Source organism: Alligator sinensis, unplaced genomic scaffold (genome assembly GCF_000455745.1).
Source record: "Alligator sinensis unplaced genomic scaffold, ASM45574v1 scaffold60_1, whole genome shotgun sequence".
NCBI classification, from domain to species: Eukaryota; Metazoa; Chordata; order Crocodylia; family Alligatoridae; genus Alligator; species Alligator sinensis.
This window is the reverse complement of record NW_005841858.1, coordinates 1,162,654-1,183,394: the sequence shown is the minus strand read 5'-3', so window position 1 is coordinate 1,183,394 and position 20,741 is coordinate 1,162,654. Positions and strand designations below refer to the sequence as shown.

The 20,741-nt window shown below is 41.5% G+C and overlaps 1 protein-coding gene across 1 annotated transcript in view; it reads left to right on the top strand.

The window, feature by feature from the left end:
- The window catches only part of GPR149 (G protein-coupled receptor 149), a 40,202-nt gene extending 19,821 nt beyond the window's left edge, over nt 1–20,381 (top strand). The window contains exon 4 of the mRNA XM_006016456.1: nt 19,791–20,381. Within this exon, the coding sequence (XP_006016518.1) occupies nt 19,791–20,363 (573 nt within the window). The 3' untranslated portion in view covers nt 20,364–20,381. The remainder of the gene's footprint in view (nt 1–19,790) is intronic.
- Nucleotides 20,382–20,741: the final 360 nt, after the last annotated feature.

Genomic DNA, 20,741 nt, shown 5'->3' with positions numbered 1-20,741 from the left:
AAAACTGCCAAGTGAAATGAAAGAATGATGTAACTTCTTCAAAAGCCAAGGGGTGCATCTGTACATGCTTTTAATGCAAAGCAATAAACTCCAGTGCGATAAGCACTATAGAACTGTAACATGTTCTACATGTTTATCGCACTGGAGTTTATTGCTTCTGGGTGCGCCATTTGAATGTATACCTGGAACCACAGCATGTTGAGCTGGGTCGGACCAGTCCCAGCTGACAGGGGGCCCCAGGAGTCAGCCTGCCAGCCTGGGGATGCTCCTGCCCACCTCAGCGTGCTGTGGAGGGGCTGGCTGGGAATGACGGTGCTCCAGTGCGGGGCTAACTGGCAGGCAGCCCCTGCATTTAAGGACCCTCATGCCCCAGCCAGCCATGTCAGCATCTACATGTGTGCTGCTGTGGAGTAAATACAAGTACTATCCTGCTGCAGAGTTAATAAGTTTATTCCAGCCTAACTGCCCTGCATGTGTAGATGTGAGATGTTTACTTCCAGCTAATTAGCCAACTCCTCAGTAAATGTCTTGTGTCAAGGCGCCCAAGTACTCTGTCTGTGATCTTTATTCCAAAACAATTAACTGCTGTTTGGACTTAGCCTCACAATAGGTTGTGCCTAGCAGAAACATAAGCAGAAGGCTTATACATTAGTTAAAGCCTCTTTCCCATTCTGCTCTCATCAGATTGCAGTACACATATCAAATAAACCTCACAGAATCTGGTTAATTTGATCTACTTAAACAGCAGAGGATTATGCCAAATGAATGAAAAGGACAAGGCCTATTTTTGTAGCCGCTATGCAACTAGGAGTAATATTTTCCACAAACCCAGTGCCAATGGCTCATCTTCCACTCCAGGAGCACCACGTGGGCCAGGAGCCCCATGTTTCTGGGAAAGAGGTGAGAGAAAGAGGTTGCTGAGGCAAACTCCCCACTACCACACACACCCAAGCCACCTTCCACATCCACTATCTAATGCTGTTGGCTCATTTCATCCATCCTGTATCCGACAAGAAAGTAGTCTTTTGCTGTTAGGGAAGATTACAGATAGCTCTAAAGATCAAGCAGAGGAGGTCATCTGTTCATGGGTCAAACCTTGATGATTCATGATTAGAGGCCATTATGGTTACATTATATAACACTTCTTTAAGAAAAATAAACTAATTGTGTACAAAAATATGTGTTAAAAGAAAGTTATTTAACTTGCAAAGTCAGGCCATCAAAAATTAGATAGCTTTGTGGTTCCCCATGCAACTTGAATTTTGACCTGCTGTACATAAACATTATACTGTTCTCAGTTCCATGATTGCACTTTTTCCAACAGAACCTGTGTTTGATTCAGTGTACAGAATGAAATACAGTAATGAACAAACAAAGACATGGCCTTTACTACATTTTAAGTAATGAATTTTTTTACTTAAATGTTATCCTAATGTAGGCTATTGCATGTGATTTTTATTTTGCTACAATTCCCCTAATTTCTGTGTGAAAATAAAGTCATTGCCTCCATTCACCTGGTTAAAATTGATGTACTTATTTCAGTTCTGCACACAGCTGATTTATACACATTCTACCAGAAAGTATAAATGATTTATTATGAGTTACCATAAATGCCTGGAACTATATTATGAAAGCAGCTGCCCAAGGTAAGTGAGAAGTGATCAATAGGTTTTTAATTGCTCATCTAAAAACAACATGAATATAGATGAAAATGGACACCCTTGTGTTTCCAGTTATTTTCCACAATTATAAAGCAGGTGTCCAGAGTGAAAGGGAATGTCAGGTGAAAACCAAACATGACACCAAATCCTGCTAGGTAACTCTGTTTTTATTCAATGGATATGCATCACATAAGATCAGCTCTTCAGCTAGCAGAATGCCTATTTAAATGTAATATATTTGAGATATAGAAATCTTTGGCCATATAACTGAATTGGTTATTTATAATACTAGTGGTTTATAATAATGTTAACATAAGAGTAATAGTACAGCATGTATAAAGGTCAACAGCCATTATAATATAAAGAAATTAAGATCCATGCTCTTAAAAAAATGTAGAGAAGGAAAAACCATGTGGTCATCTGAATGATATTGAGATGGCAGTCATTTTATCTTGTTTAGTCAAGGAAATGAAAAAAAATAGAGTTTTATAGAATTCTTTCTTCTTTTCCTTCCTTTAAATCTCCACTTACACAAGCAATGCCTAAATATAAGGCAGAATTAACTCAATCTATTATTGTGAAATTTTAAAATAAAGTGTAGACATGCAGAATGAATCCTGTAGATACCAAAGTGAGTTAAATGAATTGTAAGAGTCTAAAAATACCTGAGTCACCAGGGCCTTAAGGTTTTAAGTGCAAAGGTGCCTTGAATCTGACCTAACTCCTGCACAACTGTTCAGCAGCTACGTTTGTCAAGCTTTCGCATGGCTGCTGGTTTACAGGCTATGACAGGGGTGTTTTTATGCTTGACTGATCTCTGGCTTCTAAAGTAGACACTGGCTGATGGGGCCGGTTAGAGCAAGCCGAAAGGTGATCTTTTCTTACAGTAGGTACCAGATTGGGACTGAGTGGCACCAGGTTAGAGGACACACTAAACTTCAGAAGGCACTCTGAACTCACAACTGCCTCCCTCTTATCTGCTTTCCCCCGCTTCCCTCCCTCCCCCCAATGTTGCATAGGACTGGCTGCTGAGCTGAGCTCTTATTCTTCCCTTCCAGACAACACAATACAAAAGCCAAGGTAGAAAAACATACATTTTTCCCTTTTCATTTTGGATGGCGTTTCTTGTTCTTTTTAATTAATGTACTCCAAATATAGATCAGACATATTGGTTAGGGCAAGAGCAATCACTGGTTTCCAAGTCCCTTGGGGTGACCTCATCTATTTCTGTCACTACCACAGCAACTCTAAATTTACTGCAGTCAGCTTCTCAAAGGGCAGATTTATGCAGTAATTAATTTTACTGTTGTTAATTTTTTATTTTTAGGAGATTGGAAGACTAAAGTCTTTATATTAAAGTAAACAGAAAATACATTGTCTGTGAAAAGTCAGCATGAACGCCTCATTTGGAGATATTCTAAAATTAAAAACTGGTCAGCCCTAGTCTACATTCCTTAGAAGAGATTAGGAGGTGCAGACCCAATATAGACTTACCCATTTTTTATATTATTTCTGTCTGGTGGGACAATGCTGTCCAATGGAAAGGGTACAAGACTAGGACTCAAGAAAACTGTTTCTATTTCCAGCGCAACCAGTGACGTGTTGGGTGATTAGCCAAATCACTTCCTTTTTCTGGGTTTGTTTCCTTATCTGTAAAATGGGGTTAATGAGATTGACTTCCAACTTCCCTTGAAAAGTATATGGAAATCTCTGCAGGAAAAGCATTATGTAGATATTATTATTATGGAGTAGACTTTGGGTTTTAACACTAAATTGATTAAGGCCAGAATCTCAGCCCTTCACTTTGTTTGTTTCACTAATTTTCTGTTGCAAACACAGATTTACCTTTGACAGACTAGGTCGGTTTACATCTCAGGAATGGTAAATTTATAATGGGAGAAAGTTCTGGAGCTCTCTATCTGCAAGGTAGAGGCTAAATGGCAGGAGTAGGAAACAAATGGATCTTAGTAGGTTTCCGGAGTTATAAACAGGACCAAGACAACAGAGCTGGTGGAAAGCTGAAAGACAGAGCTGAGTGGCTAAGCCACGGATGAGATAGACGTCTTAAACAGTTAATGCTTTTAATGGATTTTAAATTTGTTTGGAACATGTCTAGTTGGCCATTCCTTAAAAAGAAGTGAAGGAACCCTAAATTAGTGTTTTGGTTTTTTTTCCTTTAATGCCTGGCTGTATTTTTTGTTTTGTTGGGAGGGAGGGAGGGAGTGAAAGAAAGTTATAGGATTGTGTTTTGAATACCTTGTGACATTTTCTAGTGTCCCAAAGTCGCTTGCTGTTGGTTATATGTGAATATTCTATGTTGTTTTAACTGGAGCCTGCAAGCTAATTCCAGACTCTATTCTGCTTCATGGGACTTTGTAGAGGGAGAGGAAGTGATTGTAGAAAATAAACCCCAGTGGCTTTCTAGACCTGAAAGTGGGATATCAATGAACAAAGTGAGTCACAAGAAATGTTGTGTGCACAGCCTGTGTAGAGGAGACTATTGTAACTTTAGCTAAAATCAGTAGAGTTACTGCTCATTTATATCTTTGTAACATATTCTATTTGACTTCCAAGTAGAATAAGACTGAGGCACTTCTACAGAGTCTTTTTCTAGGATCATCTAAATCTGATGACAGAATTTCTAGCAGGGCTATATATTCACACCCAAGCTAATGAATAAGCACTACTTTGGTACAGCAGATTCCCACATACTAGGATTTAACTTCACAGTTCAAGTGCTCCTACCTTCTTCTGCAAATACCAGAAACAATGAATTGACAAACTGATATGATTTCTGATCTCCCACTTGCACTATATAGCACTGCCCTTTTTCCAGACATATTTAAAATTGAGCGAGCAAGTATTTACCTCGTAGGCTGCTCTTTTAACTTCCTGTTATCTGTGGACTTGCAAGGATCCTTTGAATGAAAATGGTACTGTAGACCAGGGGTGTCAAATGGAGGTGGGTCATCTGGCCTATGGAGCTTCTTTTCATGGCTGCCAGAGTTGAATCAGAGATGAATTATCTGGACCATGGGACTTTGCGGAGACAGGTCATCCAGCGCGTGGAGTTTCTCACTACAGCCACCAGAACCACTATGCTGGCACAGCTAGAACCCATGTGGTTAATGCTACCACCACCAAGCCCCCTTTTTACTACCACTGGATTTTTGGTTTTCAGTCACCACTGCCCATGAAAATCAGTAGCAGGGGAGTAGTAAGTGATTGTGGTGTTAGCTCCCTAGGCACTGGCCATGCCAACAGTAATTCCAGCTTCTGACAGCAAAATATAGCCCAACACCTTTTCCCTACCACAGAATTTGTGGTTTTTGATCACCACTGGCCATGAAAATCAGCAGCAGTCAGCAGTGGGAAAGGAAGGGGAGTATTTAGTGATTGTGACAGGGTGTATAGCCCACCAGTATGACACTCCTACTCTGGCCTATAAATAAGTACACAAAGATATGCTATGGAATTTCATCCTTAATTCCGAATACCATTGCTTTTATATTTGTATACCTTCTATCATCTTACATGAAGTTTCTACCTTCATGATTCTGGAGAAAAGCTTGATAATGTCAACCTAAAGGTTTAAAAACCAGAACAGAAATAAAAAGAATAAATTTTTTCAGATTTTTAAGGAGAATTCAGAACTTTTAAGGGGCATAACTTGTGATGTTTTAATTGTTGGTGCTCGTAATATTGCTGCAGTCATTTTTGTCTTTGTAATCAAACTGAGGCAGAAGTTACATGAACCATCTGTCAAGTACTGTGTTTTGTTACAGAACATTTTTTACTCTCAGAAAAAGTCAGATGCTAACAGGTATTTCACTAAAGAGCAGACTCTGCTTTGTTTTCAGGAGATAAATCCTTAATCAGTGAAGACATTCAGAAAATGAAGCTGCTTCATATTTTCCTGTGTCACCATGTAGTCCCACTTAAAATAAAATCTCTAAAGCTTCCCATTGAGTTAAGCATGGACTTATCCTTTCTTGAATCAAGGTCTAAATGACTCCACTGACTGCAAAGTAGCAGAGAATCATGGTCCGCTGGGTTACATTTTCTTAAGCGTGAATGGGATAAAACCTACTGCATTGAGGATAGAATGCTAAAATGCATATAGAAATGTTTTCTTGCTAAATTGAGGCATAAAAAGTCACCTTTGAGCATTTTTAAAGGTACAGGCTTCTTCTAGCAATATTTTAATTGTATAGGCTTCTTTGAGCAAAATAAACACTTCACCTCCATCTGAAACACTTCTAAGCAAAGTAGTTTTCAGGTAAAACATAAATGTCATGAAAAGGAAATTCAAAATTATAATGAGATATAATTAAGGAGTACAGTATTCAAAACTTTTCTATAGGGCTTAATTCTGTGAATTACCGAGCAGTTCCTATAGAATCCAGTATGAGTTTAACCCTCATCCGTTCTCATGAAACCGTACATTATTGTTCTCATGGGGTAACTTGTTATCCCGCAATTCGACACTGTTGGTCTCATGGGGTAACTTGTTACCCCACCTGCATGAACAAAATGGAACCAGTGACAACAGTATAAATGTACCAAAAACTATTTATTAAACATACAGATTGTTTGAAAGAGTGTTTATGGTGATTTGAACCCAAAATATTATTTAACTGAAACTATGAACAAAATTTAAACATTTTTTAGAGTTTCAAAATGTTAATGAACAATTTGCTAAGTCTTCAATTTACAGTTTTCAAACTAACAATTACTTCCAAAAACATTTCCTAACTATTTTAACTAAATATTTCATTCTTCACAAAGCAGCAGTGATGTACTGTGGTGCACACAAGCAAATTGCTTACCATCTTCACATCATTCCGGTTTTTGTGGTCATCTGTCCTTGGACAAAAAGCACAATGTCCACTCATGCTTGCAGAAGGTTCTACTGGGGTGCATTGTAGCAATTGGTAATTTAGGGCAGTCATACCAGACTTGACGGACTTAGACAGATTACATGTATCCATCATTCTTTGTTTTATTTGTCCGATCAATCAACTGTTCTCCAAGCTCCTGGAAAAAAAAGTGCTGTCTTCTTACATGTGATCTTTGCTTCCAGTGTGCGTTGCGACATAGCCAAATGATAAGGTTGGCAATGGCAGCCACATCCAGCATATTGAAAAATAGTATCATTGGCCACCTGTTGATTTTCCATCTGCAAGTAGTCATACGGACTAAATGGTCAAGGTTATCCACCCCATCCTTGTTTTTATTGTAGTCATGGATGATGTATGGCTTTCTTTGCTCTCCACCCACTGACAGGTCATGGTGCATGTTTGACAGCAACAGCACAGTTTTGGACTTCATTGGAACATAGGAAAGTAGGGTGAGTTCCCCATCAAAAGCAAAAATGGATGAAAAAGTTTCCCTTTTTTGTTTTGCTTGCATTTCGTTTGGGATATCGGCCTTGTTTTTCTCAATCATACCCACATATAGGTGAAGTCCTGTTGTAGCAGTTTTTCTGCCACTTGTGAAGAAATTGTCACCCAAAATATTCCTTCCCATCTTGTACCAGGGCTGAACCAGTTTTTGAATGACCTGGGTACTAAGCTTCTGGTTGCTTGCCCAGGTAGATGTCTCCAAACAGGGGGAATGATGTTGCTGAATCACAGCACCACCAAATTTTCAAGCCATATTTGGCAGGCTTGCTGCGCATGTACTTTTTGAAGGGACAGCAACACCTGAATGCAATGAGCCACTCATCAACCATCAGGTGTATTCCTGCAATATACCATTTCCTGATCTGCTCCACAAATTGTGTCCAAATATCTCTGAAGGCAGCAAGCTTGTCCACAGCTCTCCTTTCCTCATGTCAGTTTGTTGTCAAATCTCAGGTAGTTGGTGATTTGACAGAATCGTTTTAAACTCATGGTGACATGGAAGCAAGGATGCCCGGTGTGTTGCTCCCACAACTCCTCCAGTGCCTCATGACCACCGTGGTATAGACCACTCAGCAGTGGGAGGCCAATGTAAGCTTTCAGCTTTGTTTCATTCAGCTTTTTTCACTCTTTTGTATTTTCAGGATGGCTATCATTCCACTCCCTGAATCTTCTTTCTGCCTCTCTGTTTGTTTCTCTTATGATAACAGTCAGGATATCTTGTGAGAGAAACAGGTGGAATGTTTCCACCATTGTGTCTTTATTACTTTCTCTTGTTGGCCCAGGCCTTTTTTGGACTGTGTCCTTGGCTGTTCTCTGATGATGTATTAGTTGTGGACTTTGTTCCCCACACTCTGCCATTCCTTCCTCTAAAGGTGTCACCATCTGCAATGTTTTCTGGGGGCAGTGGCTGTGCTCCATGTCCTGCAGTAGCTCTCCTTGGTCTTCCACAGCAGCCGTGGGCTGGTCCACTTCCCTACTGGAAGTGTTGGCATCACTTCTGCTTGTAGCACCAACTCCTCCTCATCTGAGGTGGATGAAGCTTCCATAGACACATGGTCTTCTTGCTCTGAACAATCTCCCATGTCTGGAATAAAGTCGGCATCCTCACTGCCTTGGGATAAGATTTTGTCAGTGGATGTGTTGCTGTCATCCCTAGTTACGTGTGCAAGACAGGCTTCAGCGCTGAATATGTACTGCCTTCTCATCCTGGACTGCAGAAAAAAAGAAAAAAATGGATTACTGCTGAATGCATATAAATAACAATCAAAGACAAGCCTGTCCACCAATGCTGTCACAGAAGCAATTCCACCCTGCCCTATGGCAGCGCAGGTAGCATCCTCTCCTCCTGGGTACAAAAACCAGACCAGCATCCACCCTTTGCAGGCAAGCCAAATGTGGGTCAATGCTATTTGGAAACCACACATACAGGGGCTTACTGAGAGCAAGTAAAAGGGGCATGGGGGGTATCAAGCCCTTACTGTTGAAGGGGACTCCATAGTGTGTGCTGTATTGCAGTATGATGTTGTTCTGTTTCTTCTCTGCTGTCCCTTTGCTCCTTGTCCTCACTTCCAACAAAGGCAGGGCAAACTAGCTTGTATGTTATGAAGGGGTAAGTGAGGTGGAGTTATGCCATGAGAAAAGAGAGCAGAGGTGGATTTGTGTGTGACAAGGGGGGTTGGCAAGGGGCAGGGAGTTTTGATGACCTTGCAGCATGCAAACAAAGTGGTTAGCAAAAGGGATTACCACATCTTCTTCAAAAGCAGAGTGGGGGAATAGCCATTCATTAGTTACCATGGATACCTGAAGTGGACATGAATGAGGTGCGAATGAAAGCTGATCTTTCAGATGCATCCACCCAAAATGGCCAGACAGGTCTAGACTTGTCATTTATACAGAAATTGCATTGAGGCAACAAGTTACCTCAATGCATTAACATAGGTTTGGGGTAAGTTGTTACCCTATATGGAAAAACACGTTCACGCCTGAGGTAACATGTTACCCTGCACAGTTTTTCATCCACAGCAAGCAAACCATTCAAGTAAGCTAGCTGTTCTTTGCGAATATTGTGCACTGTGATGCCAGTGACAATGTCCTAAAAAGATTTTTTTTTAGAATAAATTAACTTTAAGATACTGCACAAAATATGTGTCTGGGGTAGGAAATTATCACATGGGAATGTATGAAGGTTAAGGTGCACAATATCTCCTTTGAAAGTGCTTGGCATTTTTTAGGATGAGACCCTATTATGACAATCAAAAAAAATGATTTTTTTAAAACTGTATTTCCAAGTTAAAGCCATTGTATTAGTAAGCATGGGTGCATAAACAGTTCTTGACAAACAGGGTCGAGTTGTGGGGAGATTCTGGTTCTGTTTTGTTTCTGTCGGTTTCCAAAGAATGATTCTAAACGCTTATTTCTCTTAATGAGTCATATTCTTCAGATTCTACTCTAGCAAAACTTCTAGTACGTTCTATTTGTAAAGATACTATAGAGAAGGCTCTATAAGTGGCTTGGCTGTGAATTAAAAAAAAATAAAAGACCCTCAGCCAACTGGGAATTGATTATTGGTAGACCACAGTTAATCCCTCTGCCAGGGCCCAATGGACAGCTGGGTTGGAGCAAGGTTAGCACTCTGTGGGTGCATCTACATGGACAATTAATGCTCCTGAATTTACTGCACAGTAACTGCAGGCATGTTAAACTGCTCCTGGGAGCAAGTCTACATGTGCACCTGGGTTGTGGGCCTAATGAGGGCTGTTCCTGTCTTGCTTTGCCCCCCTAAAGCACTAGGGGGAGCTCCAGGTTTCCTGGGAGCCAGCTCTAGGCTGGCAGGGGGCACTGGAGGCATCCCCAAGCTGGCAGGAGGTTCTGGGGCAAGCCTAGGCTCCTGGGGACTCCGGGGAGCTGTCCCAGCTCCAGGGCAGCTCCCAGCCACATGGCTGGCCCTGAGCTCTGCATGGCTGGGAGCTTTAAGATAGCATTTGTGGCCCCCTGCTGCCTGGGCTGGCTGGGAACAATTTGTTCCTGGTCAGGGTCTACACATGCACTTCGGTGTATTAGTTTAAAGTGCCATTTTCTAGTACCTGTACCTGTTGGTACTAGCAAACAGTGCTTTAAATTAGTCTACTGTGCAGTAATTGCTGCACATGTCTAGACAGTAATGCTTTACTACACATTAGATTAGCCTAATGCACAGTAAAGCTCATGTTTTGATTCACCCACTATCAGCTAAGACCTTCCCGATGTGGGGGAAATTCTAAACGGGTGAATTAGAATCGGATTCTACTTGAGCATCACAAAGTGACCAGAAGAGGAGATAATTTAGCCTTCTATTGGTTTGATTTAGAAATGCTGCACAAACATGTGCATTGTGGACTATTTTCTATTCTCTGTAAAACATGATAGGCTACAGTGTGTGACTTAATGTAATAATAAAAGGATTTGCTGTATTAGTTATGCAGAAATTCCTTTGTTCAGAATGCCACGATAGTATGTGAAGTATGAATATATCTGTGTTTTGTTTCATTGTAACGTTTCATTTTTGCTTGTTAAAAAAATTAATGTACTGGCACATGTAGTCCTCTAATGAAAACTGTGTCCTAGATTTTAACAGACAAAATAGCTTATAGCTGTTCCAGACAGGAAAATGAACAGTGAAAATACTCTGTGGTGAGGCAGAATGGAAATAAACACTCTTTACAAATAGTATAAGAGGTGGGGAAAGGGCGCAAACCTGGGTACACATTCAGTGTGCAAGGAACTCACCTTAAAGTAAGTGCACACAGAGCGTACATAGCTTTGGACCCCAAATCTTTCATTTTTAGTAAATCCTAAATAATTTTACGTGAAGTGGTTTTTGCATGGCATGCAGGAGGCAGATATTTAATATTTAAACATTTTTAAAAATTAACAAGCTGCTGTTTGTTAGATACAAGTACTAACAGCTCAATAGAAAATGAATCTGCATGATTTCAGATGAATTATGAATACTGCTAGTCCAACTATTTATCTTTAATTTTATCTTGAAACTTAATATTGTTAATTGTCTTTCTAGTAAATGGACCAGGTCTGGATCCCATTCTGCAATGTTCATAAAACATTACAGAAGCTCAGCTGGACACAGATTAATGTTGACCTGAAACAAAAGGGGGTGACTGGGATCAGAAAATTGAAATGAATTGATTTAGAGAATATCAAAATGTTGTATTTCAATTGAAAGACCTTGACTTTACCAAACTTAAATGTTTCAGAATCATAGAAAAGTTTGAAGCTTTTGACTTTTTTCAAGAGAGAAACAAATACTAAAATATCAGAATTTCCTGCGGGGCAGAAATACTGGGCTTTTTTCCCCTTCAGTCAGTCTTACCCAAGAGTTGGACTAAAGTAAATGAATAAATATGTATATACAAAAGCACATACATAATATGAGTCTATAAAAGGGTATAAGTAACTAAAATTGATTTGCTCTTGAAACATACTGCATTATTTACAATTAATGTGTTTTTGGGTCTGTGTACTGGGTTCTCTACCCCATTACTGAGAAGAGAAATGCAGAACCTCTAATAATAACCTACTTTGAACATAAACTGGACTTCAAAATGCAGAGGGAGCTGCTGTCAGGCTCCACATTTCTGGGGAAGCCACTTTCAGGCACCAGAATCCTGTGAGAGTAGTTACTCAAACCCTGTTACTGAGAGTGGCACCAGACACTAGAGCTAAAAGAGCTGCAGTCTCCAGAGTGTAACTAGGGGGCTGCAGGAGCTAGGATGATGAACAACTGAGAAAGGAATGGCTGCAGCAGAATGAAGTAGCAGGCCTGCTAATTACGTCAATAGAAAATCATGGGCACTTTTACATGTGCTCTGTGGGGAGAAGGGGGGGGTGCTTTAATTACAGTGGCTGCTAGAGCCACTCTAAAGTGCTGCAATGTCTCATATATCAGCCTCCCCACACTTCAAAATGGCACTGGGGGTGCTTGAATTAAAGCTCGTTGAACGAGCTTTAGCTCAAGTGCCCCTGCTGCCATTTTGAAGCACATGAATGCTGATACACAGACATGGAGGCTGGCTGGAGCTGGCTGGAGACTCAATTAATCGAATCTGCTCCAACATGTTGTAATTACAGCATGTTGGAGCAGCCTCACAGCATGTCTGTAGGCACCCTATGTGCCCAGTTAAGGGAATCCCAGGTCAGATAACCAAAAAGGGGAGAGGCAAAGGAACCCTTAAGCCAGGCTCTGGGGCTGGATCTTGAAACTGGGTTCTGCTTGGCTTGAAACAGACCCTGCTAGCCATGAGAAGGAGCTCCACAGGATCTGGAGGACAAGAACCTACTGATTGTGAAGGGAAGGAAGCCTTGTAGATCCTGAAGTGAAGGGAATATTTGAAGATAACGGTCTTCCAATATGTGCAGGATATTATAAAGAGTATAGAGATGGGCTTTTCTCTGTGGCCATAGGGGACAGGACTAGGACCAGTGGCCTCAAGCTGCAGTAGGGGAAGTTTAGGTTGGAGACTAGGAGGAATTTCCTGACTATAAGGATGGTCTAGTATTGGTGCCTCTTGGGGTAACAAGGAACAATGGTCACAAAATGACAGAGAGCAGATTTAAGCTAGATATCAGGAAAAACTTCTTCACAGTAAGGGTAGCCAAAATTTGGAATGGGGTCCAAGGGAGGTGGTGCTCTCCTCTACCTTGGGGGTCTTTAAGAGAAGGCTAGATAGGCATCTGGCTGCGGTCATCTGACCCCAGCACTCTTTCCTGCCTAGGCAGGGGGATGGACTCGATGACCTATCGAGGTCCCTTCTGACCTGAGCATCTATGTATCTACGTAAACAGTTGGCTGGGATGGTTTAGTCAGCAATGATCCTGATTTGATCAGGGGGCTGGACTAGATGACCATGTAAGTTCCCTTCCAGCCCTTCTTTCCTGTGATCCTATGGATTCTGAAGGGGATTGCTTAGCAGTTAAGTGACTGAGGTTTCACATTGTTTGTTATTGTTGAAAAGATTCCTTGGAGCATGGGTGTGACAATGGGGAAGACTACAGGCCACAGTTAGTGCCAGGGAGGAACAGAGCATTTGATAGAGGACTGTCAGATGTCCAGAGGCTGTGACAGCAGGTTACCAAAAGCCCAAGGATTGAGATAGCTGGGCTCTGACTCTCACCCTCCTAAGAGACTGAACCGATGAATGAGGCAACACAGCAAACTTGAATAAATTGAGGAACAAGCCAGCCCAGTGAAGTGATCCATAGAGCAAAATACTTCCAGAAGTCCTTCTGGTGAATTAAGGCAACCTCTCAAATTAATAATCTGTTCCAAAAAAGATGTGGGAGGTGAGACAGTGAGCCAGCATCCCAGGGTGTCAGAGAGGGAGGCAAGGTTAGTAAACCCATAAGAGCACTGTGGCCACTTTCTCAGGTGTGATGGCCATATACATTGATGCATTGGGTGAGAAGTGGCTCAAACCCTAAGGTGCCAGCGTGGTGATGGAATGGTTGATGCATCTTCTGGGAAGCCCCACACAAAGCGTGCGCTGGCCCCACTCTGAGGCTCACTCTGCACATGGTGCACAGGGCCAGCAAGAGGCGCACACTGCATGGGGTGCCCCGTCAGACCAGCCCTGTGCGCTGGATCCTGGGCTGGTCCAGATTGGCTCTCACACTGTCCAAGACCTGGGATGGATCATAGGGCTTTATGGGCCAGAGCTGGCCTATGGGCCATATCTTTGACAGCTCTCCTTTAGATAGTAAAGCTGACATAATGGGTATCTTTACAAGAACAAAATAAGTGAAAGCCCACCACCATGCAGCCAAAAAAGAATAACAAGGCACACATTATTGTTAATGCTTTGTAGAAAAACTATACCATGTGTTTTTTTTAAGATAATTGAGCTGAACAGAAAATATACAGGTATTCTCCCATTTACTCTAGTTGCCATTTAGACTAACTCTACTGACTTTTATGGGTTTATCCTGATTTAACCGGATGCAAATGAGACCTAAATCTGTCCTTCTCTTTCTTTCAGAAGAAATAAAGCTGTTCCAAGCCCGTTCATTTTAGAGTAAATCTAATACATGAGTTCCATTTCTTAACTCAGCTTCCTTCTTATGCATGAGGTTGGCCAAACAAGCAAACCAGCCAAGATAAAAGATGGGAATCCAGGAGAGTCTTTAACCTCTAGCTCATATTGTTCAGAACATCAGTTAGTAACTAGTCTACATGACTGAGGTGCCAGACCTTCTTTGCACTGCTGGGAGGGCTGCTGTCCTGGAGCTGGTTCAGGTGTTTTATCCTTTCAGGTACTTAATTCAGAAGCATTTAAAGAAGGTTGGTTGCACAGAGGGCCTTTCATCATCTCTGACTGCAACCCTGTGGACTTTGGAGTTCTCCTTCATGGCACTGTCACTTTTAAGCATCACTGTAAGGTACTCAACTCACAGATGCCACCTGTAAGCTTCCCTGGTGTAGAACACAGCTGCACTGCATCATTGTGGTCAGCCAGCACAAACATTTAAGAGTAGTGACTTAAATCTATGCTCCCTTTACCTCCTTGTGCTATTTCACGAGTTCGATTTATTTAAAAACTTAAAATAGTCTGTGATTTAGTTAGCAAACATCAAAACATTATATAGGGCTTGTTAGCTATACTTAGTATTTGATTTCATTTTGGGTTTTTTTATGTTGTAGTATTTTACATTGGTGGCCAGTGAGTTTGTTTAATTAGTATTTGTTTAATGAGATGCGTAGGTAGTAGATTTTTTTGTTATGTCAGTAGCAATTTATGAGAAACTATTAGTTTAGGCTTTAAATTTTTTCATTGACCATGGCAAAACAGTCCCATTCAGATTATTTAGTGCCCCTAAAACATCACTATATTACAATATATCGGTTATCACTTTGTCTTGTTACCTGACTGCATGAACTTGCTAGTAAATAGGCCCATATCACTGAAGAGGCACATAGATAAGGTATATTATTTCAGTTTTTCCTACTGGAGAAATTATACTGCCCACCAAATGTAGGAAAAAAGTATAAACCTGGTGTGTACGTCTTGCTGCTAAAATGGAGGTTGTTTTCTTAATTAAAAAAAAAAGTCAGACTACCTAGAAAGAGCAGTGAGATGTATGGTACAAGTAATTACTCAGAGATATCTTCCAGCTTCTAGATACTACAGATTTGTAAAATTGGATATCTCAAGGTAGAATCTAGCCTTGCATTCAATAGGTGCTCAAATAATTAGTCCTTATTCAACTTTTGTTTTCCTGCACTTCAGATGTCTTTCTATATAACCTGCACTATGAACCAGAGGAACTACTGCAGAGATGCAGACAGTATAACTGACTCTTATAATGGAAATTTCCAGTATAACCAATTTAGAGCCTGCACAACACAAAGCATCTAGATCTGTGGTTGAAAATTAAGCCTCACATCTTTTATCAGTTACTTAGAAACAAATTTGTGAACAACTACATTGTTTCTTCCACAACCTCTATTGTAGTTCAGGACATTCTCTCTCTTTGTTCAATGAGAATTCAGTTTTACACAACAGATAAATATTACCTTTCATGCACCTAGCTACAGAACCAAGGGCCAGACCCCTAACCTTGAGGTCATGACCCCATTTGGGGTCACAACAATAAAAAATGGGGTCACAAAGACACTCAGCAGTGTCGACCAATTATGATGAAAATAACATTAAAAAGAGGGAAACAACGGGTTCCCTTTGCAGGCTGGCAGAGTTCCAGGGCTGCAGGGAGAGGCTGCTGCATACCCTACTGGGAAGGAAGGCCTGGGGGGGCATGTGTTCTTCAGATTTGTGTGCAGGAGGCACAGTTGCACACCGGTGCTGCTGCTGCTGCTGCCGGACAGGCAGGGAGCACCTCGCCATGGCAACACAGTCAGCATAGGGCTCCTGGCAGCAGCACTGAGCCTCCCCACCCCTCTCTCCCCTCCTATGCTGGGTCCCACCTGCTGGGCCGCAAAGGCCCCCAAGGGGGAGGCAGCATGATGGGGAACCTCGAACCTGCCGCAAGCAGCGCTGCCCGCCCTCCTCTCCCACACCCCACACAGGCTCCACTCCAGATGTGCTGCCCAGGGATTGATCTTGTCTGCATCATTCTGGTGTTGCAAAAATTTTCCAATGTTTAAATGGGGTCATGCTGAGAAAAAGGTTGGGGATTAATGATCCAAAGCAAGATATAAATGTATTTTAGGTGCCTAAGTCCAAAACTGTAATTTCAAAAAGCTTCCAGTCATTTGCTGCCTATCCCTGGAAGCACCTACATTTGCTGAGAACTCTCCTCCCTTTCCCCCGCACCCCCTGCCATTTGACTTTAATGTTCCCCAGGCTCCTGCATATGTGCAGTTCTGCTTCTGAAGAAGTCTGGAACATGTCCAGCTTCATATATATCTGTCAAGTTTTCCCACCTAGGTTCCCTAAGGAACTCAACCTGATTGTTGTTCTCAAACCCAAACCAACAGGGTCAGGTTTAACTGTCCAAAATACAGTCTTGGCTCCTGTCTTTTATAACATGACCCAAAGAGAAAGTGATGTCAGTATGTCATTAATACTATATTAGTCAAAATAATTGGCTGGGAAAAGGGAGACCTGGTTTAATTCTCTTATCTTGATGTTCGCACTTGCAGTGCCCAGGAGAGTGACCAGGCAATCAGAGCATAGACTATTCTGGGTGAGGTCCTGCAACCTTTACCCCTTTTATAGAAACTGTACCATTGTGCAGCAAAAACTCAATATTAATTGGGCTAGAGAGAGACAACACAAGCAGGAAGAGCAGTTAGGACAGTCACCTAGGAAGTGGGAGTCTTGGTTCCCAGTTCATGTATTTTATCCAATGACTGTTTAATCCAAAATTTACAAAGAGTCTTTGAGCAGAGACGGGAACCCACATGGCTGACCAGCCTACTAACTGACAGCCTAGTGGCTAGGGGGCAGTAAGAAGTCAGAGGACCTAGGTTTGAACCTCTTTGAGCTGTAAAGGGAACTTAACAAAAGTTTCCTACTTCCGTGGAAAGATCTCCAACTGCTGGGGGGTGTGCTGTAGTCACTAAACTATGTCACAGAGTAGGTGGAGAGTGACATTACTGCCACTTCCTTCTCTGCTCAAGATATTTTTGGTTAAAACTGAACCCTTTTTTTGAATAACAAGTTGTGACTATCTTCAAGTACAGACTTACTGTGGAGTGCAAGTGGACAATGTTGCATAATGCCAAGGGAAGGGTGGGCTATCAGGCATCCTTCTGTTGACAGTGTTTTCTCTTTGTGGCTAGCTCTATGAGAGCGCTCCATTCAACGTGCTGTCAGTTTTGGCTCCTGTTCTGCAGTGTGGTCTGCATACGGAGCCCAGGTGCCCACCACGAGGTTCTGAATTCCACTCCCAGAGGGCAGGGTGCTGGAAAGTTGAAGTTATATTAATTATCATTGGATCTAGTCTGAACTAGATCCACAGAAAAATAAGCTGTTTGTGACATTGAGTGTACATTGATGGTATGCTTTTGATATCCATTTTCCTCTGACAAATCTATTAAGACTATTATGACTTTTATTCCTTTCTTAGCAAGGCAAGCCCCAACAGCTAATATTTTTCAGACTAGGTGCTTTGTCCAAGCACCAGAATAGGCCTGAGTCTAATAACCATCTCTTGTACAATGGGACCCAATTGTCTTTTCGTGAGACAGTCTCTTTGTATCTGTGGTGAGGTCTTGCAGCACTTAGTTAATGGCATGGCAGTCCTGTAAAATTCAGGGCTCAATCTTCAAGGTTTCATCACAAGATCTTTTCTTAATAGTAAGTAACTGACCTTCCTAATCCTCAAAAGAGCATTTTGCCAGTTGTTTTCAGTAGGAAAGATGGTATTGTTATTAGTTCTTTCCTTGGTTTTTTGCATGAAAGGAGGCACCCTTTCAGTTCCTGAGTAATGCCAGAGTGCATCCCTGCCTTGTTATTTGAGCTAAAATTTGTCTTAACTCTCTTCCCTCCCCACCCTTTTTTTCAAATCATGAACTGTGTGGGAGAGACATGTTCCCATTTTATGATTAACACACAAAGGGGATTTGGGATCATCCATAAATGTAGCAGGTAAGTAGCAAAGGTAAAGGCCAGTGGTTTTTGTAATCAAGGAACAAGGAACTATTCTGAGCTCTCTGCTGTGTAGGGTTTATCCAGTGTTCATGCCTGTCAGCTAAAATGTCAGTTTGTCACAACACTGTCACAAATTAGAAGGCAAATCCTGCTGTTCTCTGACCAGTTGCTTCCTTCCCTTATTTTAGCCCTCCCTTAGCTAGAGGGTGAGGAGTACTGTGCCTAGTCTCCTGTCATAATCTGACAAATTGGCTGTCTCTCTTCTTTCTCTCATTTTCTCACTGCTCTTATATTTTCCCTCATCCTTTTTTCTTTTCTCTTTGTTTCAAGCTCCATTTTGCTTGAGTCTTCTTTTCCTTCCCATATCCTCTTCCTCAGACATGCCAGAAAAGTGCAGGCTACTGCACTGGAAGGGTGAACAGAGTTCTGAAATGTGGGTTGGTGGGCTGCTTACTGAGCCCTCAGCCCTGTACATAGCATCATCTCTGATGTTACAGCCATGGGGAAAATATGAAGGGAAGCAGGGTCACTTATGAATTGTTGCAGGAGTCGTTAGCTGTAGAGGTGATGGTAGCACACTCAGGGTGCAATGCACATTGCTTCTCACTAGCACACTGCTGACCAGCTAGATTGCTTCTGGTACTCATAGGGCACATCTACACATTGCCATACAGTGCCGTTGCTATGGCGCCATGCTTTAGCACTTCTGTTTGGAAGTATTAAAGCACGGCACAGTATGGGTGGTGACTGCACTGTGTGCATGGCACAAGGGTAGATTTCTCTGCTATGTCGCTATAGCAGCATGCTATACATGGAGAGCATGCTGTTATGGCAACTTAGCTGGTGATTGCGTGTAGACATATGTGATCACTATGTTGCCATAGCATGCTGTATGGCAATGCAGCACATCATTACATTGCCATAGAGTGACCTGTACATGCGCCCATGTTAACTTGTTTAAGGCTAATTTAGGTAGCCCTACAGCAGGGGTAGGCAACCCTCATCACATGTGCCAGGGTGTGGCATGCAGAGACATTTTGCGTGGCATGCACGCCTTGGAGTAGACAGCGGGGAAGTGGCTATGCTGCCATAATGAGGATCAGACCCCTCACAGCTCTCTTGCCCCCTGCCCCCAACATGCCAACATCTTACAAGTCGAGGTTGTGACCATTTTTTGGCACTCTGCCCAAAAACATTGCTGACCGCTGCTCTACAGGATGATTCTGTCTGCAGTGCAGACCTATCCCTACTGTCTTTGGAGGTGAGGATTTGGGTTCTATGGCATTTTCAAATCATCATGGTCTGCAAATCCTTTTCAAATGTTATAAAATCTCTTTGTTATCATGCATATAACTGAATTATAATCACTCTAATGAGTGAGATCTTGCTTTTTGTATTAAAATGTGTCATAGAGACTTGCTATCTTTAAAACACCTATTTTAATGATTTTTTCCTTTAAAAAAAAAAATCATATTGATTTAAATGCCAGGCTTCTAAAGTGATCCTATGGAGAGCGTACTGTAATGAAGGCAATCTAAAAAGCTATGCTTAATTTGCTTATTTATAATGGATTCAGGCTTCACAAAAGAACAGTAAATAACGGTAATTTTATTTCTTTCCAGCGTTCAGGTGGGGCCTTAGCTATTCCTTTATGTGCATTTCAAGGAACTGTATCTCTTCAGGCCCCCACAGGAAAAACTCTCTCTTTATCTACATACGAGGTAAGCACTGAAGGGCAAAAAATAACACCCACATCAAAGAAAATTGAAGTGTATCGATCAAAGAGCGTTGGTCATGAGCCAAACCCTGAGGATTCTCCTACTACATTTGCTGACACAAGTGTCAAAATTCATTTAGAGGTTCTTGAAATTTGTGACAATGAAGAAGCCATGGATACTGTGTCTATCATCAGTAACATCAGCCAGTCCTCTGCTCAAGTTAGGTCTCCATCCTTGCGCTATTCACGGAAAGAAAATAGGTTTGTTTCTTGTGATTTAGGGGAAACAGCCTCCTACTCACTCTTTATACCTTCAAACAATCCTGACAGTGATATTAACATATCAATTCCAGACACTGTTGAGGCTCACAGGCAAAACAGTAAAAAGCAGCATATGGAGAGAGATGGTTATCAGGAAGAAATACAAATGTTAAATAAAGCATATAGAAAAAGGGAAGAAGATGGCAACAACAACTAGGAGGCATTAATCTGGCAAAACTGATGCTGCTTCTCTGAATCAGCTTATTCTGTCAAACACAACTATAACTGTTTTCTTTCCTGTAACATGTAACTTAATTTTGTTTGCTCATATCATCAGTAAATGTTTTAATGATGTATAGATGGAAAAACAGTAAATACTTAAGTGCTTTTATAGCATTTACTAGAGAATTTCAACACTGATAACAGGTTATTTTTTTAAGTTACTCTAATTTTTAAGACCTTTTCTATATAGATGTGTAGAAAGAACTTTGTTTACTTGTTGGCACTAGGCAACCTATGTATGGAACCCTACAACAATGAAATGATTAAATCATTCCCATCTAAGTAACAAGTCTTTACATTTTTTGTCCTTTGG